Below are 9,771 nucleotides of genomic sequence, written 5' to 3'. Positions count from 1 at the left end.
GGATTTGGTTCAAATAGCATAGAGAAGTAAGATTCGATTTTACGCGGACATTTTCAGAGATGTACCTCAGTACATGCAGTGAGTGAGAAGGACGTGACCTCACCAAATTCAATAAATCACAACATTTACTATTCTATTCTAAAATAATATCTTTTCCACCTCCCACTTTTTATCCTAAAATATTTACATCAATTAATAATACTCATGTTAGTTCCCTTGGGATATAAGGTATTAATAAGTTAAGTTGTTAATGTATATAAATATAATTTTTAACTTAAAATTCTTTTATATAATAAATTTGTAAATACTATGTAATCATATTAAATTCTTAATAAAAATAACCAAAGTTTAGTTGTGTTATATATAGGTCGAGATTCTTACTATATAAATAACTAAATACGTATATAAATACATTCAACACACAAATTAAGTATGAGATTAACAAAAAAGTTGTAAGAATAATATAGAGTTTAATTATAAAATCGTGCGAACTTAGACTTCCAAGCATTAGAATTTCCTTCATCTTTATAAATATGTAGACTAACATCATGTCAATGTACATATTTATTAGGATTTATCATACTTAATCACCCAAAAATAAAATACTAACTTAAGCGTTGTAAGTATCTTTTCGAGCCTTCACTGAAGACCGACAATTGAAAAAAACACTTGTTAAAACTCAGAAAATTGAAGACCAACATTAATTAGTGGAGGAGACCTTTTCAGTCCAAGCAAGAACAAATTGTTTAGAAAATGAGTTATCACAAAAAAAAAAATCAAATAAAACTAATTTTAGTAAAAATAATTATTTACTATATTAACTAAATTATACTATTTTAAATACTAAAAAATTATTAATATTTAAAATAATTTCTATTATTAATAAAATTTATAAACTAGTTTCTAAATTAGTATATAATTAGCTACCAAAATTTTAGCTAACTAGATACAGTTTAAAAACTAGTTTATAAATTTTATTAATAATAGAAACTACTTTAGACATCATCAATTTTTCTCTCTAAAATAATATCTAATTTAGCAATATAATAACTAAATATTTTTTTATCTCTAAAACTAGTTTCTATTTAATGTTTTTTTAATGTATACTTATTTTTTTTTTAAATAAAGTAAACCTACATCAATAAATAAAGGCTCACAGTGAAATAATAACTTACACACAGTATTACAAATAATGTTTTTAGACTAAACTTAGATTTATTGAAGTAAAATTCTTAGACCAATGCATCCATGATAGAAAATATTTTTGGATAGAGATAATATATATGTAAGATGAAGGCCACCCAGGGTGAAACATGGCTGGTCTATAGGGAACACCCACATTATTCTCTATTCATTAACAGAACCAAACATTCACAACGTTTTCTTTGGTCCCCATTTTCTGTACTATATATAATTCACAACCAAAAAAGTACGAATATGTCACAATTTATTTCCAGTTTCAATCAACTTGTAAGATGATACCAACATATTTTCGGGACCATTTCCATGCATCACCCTGCTCCTCTCTGTGGGGACCTTTTACAATTAATCAATTATAATTCTTAGAATATGTAAATATGAATTTCACACATTTCATAAACAAATGGAGTAATATATATACACATAAGAAATGCTAGGAATAATAAAAAATTAATTCATACCCAATTATATAGCTTTTACAAATATATAATGACAATTTTTTCTTCATCTTTTAATTTATATTAATAATAATAATATATTATTATTATTATTTTAGGTTGTAGTGTAATGATCTCTTATATTTAGTAACAACAATAACAATGAATTATTCTTCAAAACAATTATATATATATATATATTTTATATATTTTGTTTTTCAATCTCAAATTCATATGAAATGGAAAAATGAACATAATGAAATTGTTTTTTTATTAGCAAGAATAAATAAATAAATATGAATCATTTTAGGTGACTCAACCCTTATAAATAACCATAACACAACAGGTCCTGAGAACCCTTCTAACCAACCTAATCCTTACAAACTTAAAACCACAAACATTCCAACCAAAGAAATAAATCTTGCAAAACCTCACTTAATTGAAAACATACAAGTCATATTATCAATGCACCCCTCAAAATAAGTAAAACAAGCATAATTAGATTTAAATGTTACCCAAAATCAAACATTTAATTGAGTCAATGTGATCATTTTCGAATGGTCGATCATTCCACCTTAAAAAGTTCTACCATTAATTGTTATATAGTTTTCTTTTTTTTTTTCCTAACAATTGAGTTCAATTATTGGAGAGCTCATATTTGTTGATCATGAAAGTAATCTATTCACGTGAGGTTAATTTCACTCCCAAAAACTAAACTTTAAAATTGAATTAAGTGTAAAATAATGGTATTTTTAATTAAATTATTCAGCATTGAATTAACCTATATGAACTCACCTACCCTATTAACATCAGAATTAATTTGGTATCCGAATGTCAATTGGTTTCAGGTTTTGAATGCAACACCATGTACATAGTACGTTCGTAACTCTGAAATTTTCTTCACCAAGTTTTCAACATAGCATAAAACAAAAGAACACTATGATCCAGCTCATGCGCAACCAGTGCTTTTGGAAAGCTGTCCTTTGCAAACTTTTTATGCTTAGGATCGATGTCACAATAAGATTTGTAATCATATTTGTTGACTAATCTCCATGGATACAAACAAAAACCCTACAAATTGAAATGGATCTTACTTTTTTTTTTCTGTTAAAAGAGTGATGCACATCTTTCACTTTCCTATTTTTTCCACCAGACTTGTTACCTTTTTGACCATAAATCATTTTTTGGTTTAACCTTTTCTTATATACTCATGCAATTTACTACTTCTTGTATTTACTTTAGATATGCTCTCTTTTCCTTTCTCAAGAACAAAGCCTTTTTTTTAAGTATTTCCAGTTTTATTCTTTTTTGAAAAAAAAGTGAAGTTATGTTCCTCAAGTCAAATATCAATTTTAGTAATAAAAAAAACAACACGAAATAATATATTTAAGATACTATTTGAGTTTTATCTGAAAATAATTTATATAGAGTAATGTCCACTTTTATTTTTATCCCCCATTCCATATATATTTTTCCACTTATTCATTTTTTTTAACAAATCTTCCTTTTATTTTTTTTTTGTCACTATTTTTTCAAGAGAAATATATTAAGAAGTGGACTTTAAGTCATGCCGAGAGTGTCAGCTTGTGCGTGGGATAACATATTATAGATGGTCCGATAACGAATAGTGCGGGTGGCCTGATAAGCCCACCAAACACTCGTTAGGATAAACTTTAAATTGTTTTGATACCATATTAAGAAGTGAATTTTAAGCCTAACTAAATCTCATAAAATATCGACTTATAAAGTAAGGTTTGTACCCACTTATATACTATGAAATGCTCTAATCTAGTATTGACGTGGAATTTCTAACAAAAAAAAATATGGTAATAACATTCTCAATGACCAACTTTAACTTTTTTTTTCAAAGACACCCTATCTTATATTGATGGAAAAAAATTTAAATACAAAAAATAATGGATCTCACAACTTATTTAATGCCTCTTAGAATTTTATAGTTTTTAAGTAATTTTTAATTAATAATGAAATATAACAAAACTTACATTCAGTAGATAATATATGTTTGTGGAATGTGATTTACATTACTTAAATAAAATTCTAGAAACAACCTTGAACTGAGGAGATCTTATATATAATGAGTTGCCAAGAGACTTGGTTCAAATATATATTTAGATGAGTGCATTTTTAGGAAAGTTTTATGATCTAAACAAAACATTATATCATTATTTTTTTATCACAAAGTCTAAGGGGAGGAAGCCATTAATTGGACATTGGTATAACAGTATTCTTTAAGAAAAGAACAAATTACTGCAGAAAACGTAGCTGGATTCCTCAAGCCGAATACTCACTCACTCACTCACTCCCCATTATTGATCAATCGCTAGAAACCTGTCCTTTTCACCTATTGTTGAATAGCTCTAACAATGTTACAAATAATTTGGACTATTTACACGTTATTATTGTTCCATGCAGAAAAAAAAAACAGCTATTCCCGACACAACTTAGGAACCATTTCCAGCTTTGACGGCACTAATTCCTCGTTGTCGTCCCATGTTTACGGTCAAGAATATCAAGAGTAGTCTATTTATTACAACACGAGGGGAACACACGTGGGAATGAAACCAAACACACTCCATTCAAGCTTACATATATGAACGAACTCTATTCATATATGTGTGTTAAGTGTTAAGGGTCTAATCATGATTCCACACCAAGACATGGAACAACTTTTGCGTCGCCCAAATGTCTCTTTGGAATTTGGATTTGTCAAGGAAGGAGTAAAGTTACACAAGATTTTAACCACATAATGTGTGTGCGTTTTGATTTTTTTGATAAAGTAAAGTTAGAGGTGCCTTGACTAATTATGACAAATGTTGCAGGCAGAAACTTTAGTGCAAGAATATCTACGACAACCCTTTTCTTTTTGAATGAGTATTGTGTCTTTGGAGAAAGTTCAAGATAAGAAAGTTAAGTGCAATGATGGTATTATGCAGATTGAGGAACATATAGACAAGAAATGGAGAGAATGTGATCAAAGGGGTGGCTCTTTTGCATTATTGACAAACATGGAGTTGGTTTTGTACTTAGCTGGACCTAAGAAAAGGTGCAACTCCAAAAAAAGCAAACTCAATAATTTAAGGACCACTTTCATATCGTCAAACATCATTTCACTGAATTAATCATTAGTCCTCTTGTTAAATAAACCACTTTTCCCTCCTATTTGCACATTTCCTTCTCAAATTCGCAATATAGATCCAAAAGGCTACGGTTGGAAAGGTGTTGTTCCACTAAGATACAGAAAGATGACAGATAAATAGCCCCCACATGCCCCTAATTAATCCCCAAAATTCCTCCACTAAGGTCTTTTTGCAAAAACAACATAATATTCTGAATCTTTAAACCCCAATATCTTTTCATTTTCTTCTCCCCCCACTCTAACTTTTTTTCTTTTCTTCCCCTCCCTTTCACATGCAAAATTTAACACATGACAAATGACATAGGCTACGGCGTGTTTGGTTTCACATCAGATATTTTTCTTCCCTTCATACACGAGTTCTTACTCCTCAACCAGCTTCCAAACACGTTCAGGAAATCATGATCCACTTCTAGGTATCACTCCATGCAGCAAAAACTGGCAAGTGAGACATTGCCACTGGCCTCATTTGAGAGGGAAACCAAGAGCCAACACTTACACCATTAGCAATAGGGCTAGTGACAACCTTTGACCCCACCGGAGGCTTTGGAAAGAGCACAGTGGGACCCGTTTTGTCAGGGCTACCTTCCCTTGAGCTGCTTAAACTGGTGACCAGCGAGGAGGGGTTTGAAAAATGAGTGCCTATCTTAGTAGACTCCTCCAGCATGGCCTGGCTAGATCCTACTGAGTCAATCCCAATGAGATCTTGTAGGGACACAGAGAAAGCAGAACCTCTATAATTTCCACACTTCATGGTTTTCATGTCACAGTTGTTGCTGTTTGACTGTTGTTGATGATACAAACCCATCTTCCAATCTGATGATGATCCCTTCTCATTATTGTCATTGTTGTTCACAGTCTCAGCTTCTTCCCTGCTGCTGCTTATGGCTTGTTGGCTTGACACAACGTTGTACTCTGTGGCCTCAGTTCTTGGCTCACTCTCCTTGTTTCTTCTTGCCAACTCTCCAGCAAGAAGGGTGTTGCTGGCCATGATCCTCTCAACATCGTATCTTGAGATGTCAAAGTTGGTCACAGCATTCACCCCACGAAACTTGATTGCAGCTACGTCATATGCTTCAGCTGCTTCCTCTTGAGTACCTATAAAAAATTATACTATCAACATCAGATATCACTTTTAAAATAGTCTTACTATACATGATAGTGAATCTAATCTAGAAAATCCAAAGGGTATTAGAAAAAAATGAACTTTCTTGAGATCGTTCTTGTGGAGATATTACTATTTAGACACCACTTTTTTAATCTTTCAAGAGAGAACAGCTTTAAAAAAAGTGACTCATTGCTGTTCAAAGTAGCTATATCAACAGCCTTATAGAAAGCATTGCCAGGCACTAGCACAATGGCATTAATAACAAAGTCCTAAGAATATATATACATTAGTGTTTCAGTTTCAGGATTATTGCTATGAAAGATTTGGCAATGAAGTACGAGGAAATGCAACAACTTTCTGGAAGGACTTACTGAATGTCCCAAGATAAAGGTCCTTATTTCCTGCAACTCTGCCTATCCTTGCTTGCCACCTGCCATGTTGATGGTGTCTGTGCACAAATGAAAAGTGGATTTAGCTTACTTAACCACCATGTTTAATTTCTGTAATTCATAAAAAAATGTGGCAGAGAACAGCATGAACCTTGTCACTCCTCTGTACATTGAGGCACCCCTTGAAAACCCACTACTCTTTCTGCAAAGCAATCACCAACATCATCATTAAACACTAAAAATAATCGATAGCTTTTAGCATAATAATAATGATAATAATGTGTGCACCTTCTCAAGTGGGCCACATATTCCTGCCTGCTCATATTCTTCATTTCTTCAAGTTCAGTTTGGTAATTTTCTAGCTGCCAAATAGAAAAGAAAATGATCAGACTCCAAGAAGTATTAGCCAGAAATGCCACCTGAATTGAAACATACCGGGAAGTTTATGTGCGTTGAAGGTCCCCAATACTTGAGAGCCGCAAGATCATATGCTCTTGCAGCTTTCTCTTCCATATCATAACCACCTTCAGTTCACAAAACATTCACCACTCATCAAATTAGCATTCAGAAAAAATAAGAGCATTGAAAATGTAGGTCCTTGGAAAAGTAGTAGCAGCTTACCCAAATAAACTGTGACATGCAACGTTTTGTTCAGTGGTCAAGGATCATCCACATTGCGAACACACAATAGGTTAAAGAAAGTTAGTAGGCACAGCACAAAAACAACCAAAAATACTTCAAAGCAATGAAAAGGCTTTTAAATTATCAACCACTCAAGTTTTCGATAACTAACCTTGTCGTCCTTTCCTGGTTTGCCCTTCCTTCTTGCAGCTATTATCCCACAAATGTGCTTCATATCTTCCAGTCCATCGATGCCTGATACACAACCATCAAGATATCACCACAAAATAATTGACTTAAAAACAAAAGCAAACAAAACAATAAGTTAACTCAAAAAGTAGAACCACCATGATGAACTTGACTAAATAAATAAAGTACAGAATAATTAAAAAGTGGAACATAAGAGAGAGGATCAGGTAATGACAATTATATGGAAAATTGGAGCACAAGAGTAAGGATAGAAGCAATAGTACTTTTCGTTAGTTTACATATTCAAACCTCATTTTTGCCATTATGACAAAAGAAATTATTACAGAAATAAAGGGGTGAAGTGAACTGAACTGAACTAAACTAACCTTGTGACACCTCTATACTGAGAAGTTCTCTGGCCGAATGTGTCAATGGATTTCCTATGCACAGGTTGCTTCTGGCCGAGCTTAGCAGAACCTCTCTTTTTGGCATCCCCAACCACTGATTCAGTCCCAGAAGATGAGATCTGAGTTGGAACTGTGACACAGCTAGATTGAGAACCAGGACTCATAGACAAACTCAAAGACTGCAACTCCCCACAACCAACACCAGCACCAACATTCCCAGAAGCACCGTGATTCTCCCCCATACTGTTATTCACTTGATGCTGCTGCTCCAGATTCTGCTGAGAGGAAGAATATCCCCTTTGGGGCACCCAGTTTTTGAAGCATGCAATGCCTTCTTCCACCACTTGAGGCATTTGGGAGCTGCAAACTGTCACGTTGGGTTGCTTTGCTTCCTCCTCCACTTGGTAAATCCCAAGCCCCGAGTAATATGGATGGGTTTGTTGCCTGAAGGGGTCAGAAAGAAGGCCCAAAGAAGAAGGATGGTCTCTGTTGGCTTCAGGTTCTGCATTCTGGCTACTATAGTAGATGCTGTCTAGGCTTAGAGCCATTGCTTCTCTTTCATGTCCTCCATAGTCTTGAGCTCCCATACTTGCACCACCAAGGAAGTCCTCGAGTTTTGGGGATGTAGTTGGCACCATCACTTCAACAAGACCACAAAAACCTCTTAGAGATATACATATGTTGTAAATTGCAAAGCAACATAGTCAAAAACAAAGCTTAGCTACCCTTCCTAACATGTTTATATTACCTTTATTCAATCAAAAATAGTATTCCCTTTGATAATCCATATAATAAAAAAATTTGAAGAAAACAACTGAGTTAAAAACATTTGAAGAAAGGAAAGTTCTGAATACATGGGAGAGCCTAAGAAGGCCTACCTTGGGTTTGTGATCTGGTGAAAGCTTCCATAATGCAAAGTGACCCATCTGACTTGAGGGGCATCATGGCCAAGGGAGGGTGAAAGGCACTGTTTTCTCCAACACCATAGCAGATTCCTGAGGTGTTAAGGTGTGAGGTATAGAAGTTTGTTGGAACAGTGTTGCAAGGTGCTGCAGCAGCAGAAACCTGAGGGTGATGATAGTAGTGATGATGATGGTGATGAGGAGGGTCAGCAGAAGAAGCAATTTCCATTTTCATGTGGGGTGAGAGAGAGAACCCCAACCAGTTATGATTGTTCCCATCATCAGTGTTGCCATCATTCATGGACTTCATCTTAGCTTTTTTCCTGTCTTGTTTTTTCTTTCTTTCTCAACTTAATTACTTGGAAAAGGTTTGAAACTAGCCACCACCACCAGTATCAGCTAGGCAAATCAATCATTGGGTGGCAAATAACCAAATCATATCAAAATAATAACAACAACAAGAATAGTAACAGTAACAATCTCCTTCACAATGAAGACCTGGTTTTTGTTTTTAGCAAAAACAAAGTTTTTTTCTCACACCACCACCACCTACAATAACAACAACAACCAAACCTTGCAAAAACTCTATCTTTCTCTTCTTTCTCCCCTCCTAACAAAACTGGTCTCTTTAAACTAAGCAGAAGGAATAAGTTACGAAGCAAGTGAAACTGGGAGCACCCACTTCATTCCATAGGGATCTGTGTAGGTATGTGGGTATGTATATATACACACACAAGGTCCCTTTTACCTTCTTTCTTTCTCTTTTCTTATATATATATTTTGATAAAATATAAGAAAAGAAAACTCTGTCACTCCCACTTAGCTTTTTCTTAAACCCTATATTAAACCCAGAATGAAATAGCAAAGTGGATAAGAGGAAAGGGCCTAAAATGGTAATGGTGTGATGAACTTTTTTGGGGCAGCTTCTGAAAACTTCAATGCTAGTAGGTGAATCTATTGCACACATAACCAAGATTTGGGAAGAGAAAATAGAAAAAGATTCAGAACTCAGGTAGACTAAAGAAAATATAATTAAATATTTTTAATGTTTCATGTATGTATGTAACAAGTATGCAAAAAAAAAAAGGTACATTATTATTTAATCACACCACATCCTGTAATAATTTTATAATAATAATAATAATAATTTTATACTAACACATTAAATTTAAATTCAAATATTATTTAAAAGAAGTTTAATTATTTTTACTTAAATATTTAAATAATATTTTATTTTCAGTGACAAGGTTGCAAGCAGTGCAGTGGAACCGGGCCATAGATTTGACGCGGGCAGGACTTATCTGCCCATCCAGTCACTTCATACAGTATGCCCATTCTGTGTCACCTGCATACTGCAAAGTCTA

The 9,771-nt window shown here is 33.6% G+C and overlaps 1 protein-coding gene across 1 annotated transcript; it reads right to left on the bottom strand.

The window, feature by feature from the left end:
* Positions 1-4,624: 4,624 nt before the first annotated feature.
* On the bottom strand, positions 4,625-9,363 carry LOC137816587 (AP2-like ethylene-responsive transcription factor ANT). Its single transcript, XM_068619785.2, has 9 exons — positions 8,384-9,363; positions 7,485-8,145; positions 7,082-7,164; positions 6,910-6,918; positions 6,724-6,812; positions 6,577-6,650; positions 6,440-6,490; positions 6,271-6,347; positions 4,625-5,889 (listed from the first exon to the last, which is right to left on the bottom strand). The coding sequence occupies exons 1-9, from the start codon at positions 8,715-8,717 to the stop codon at positions 5,204-5,206; spliced, it is 2,064 nt and encodes a 687-aa protein (XP_068475886.1). The 5' UTR covers positions 8,718-9,363; the 3' UTR covers positions 4,625-5,203.
* Positions 9,364-9,771: the final 408 nt, after the last annotated feature.

This window comes from Phaseolus vulgaris, chromosome 1, assembly GCF_051622355.1.
Source record: "Phaseolus vulgaris cultivar YP4 chromosome 1, ASM5162235v1, whole genome shotgun sequence".
NCBI classification, from domain to species: domain Eukaryota; kingdom Viridiplantae; phylum Streptophyta; class Magnoliopsida; order Fabales; family Fabaceae; genus Phaseolus; species Phaseolus vulgaris.
This window is presented reverse-complemented; position numbering and strand designations above follow the sequence as displayed.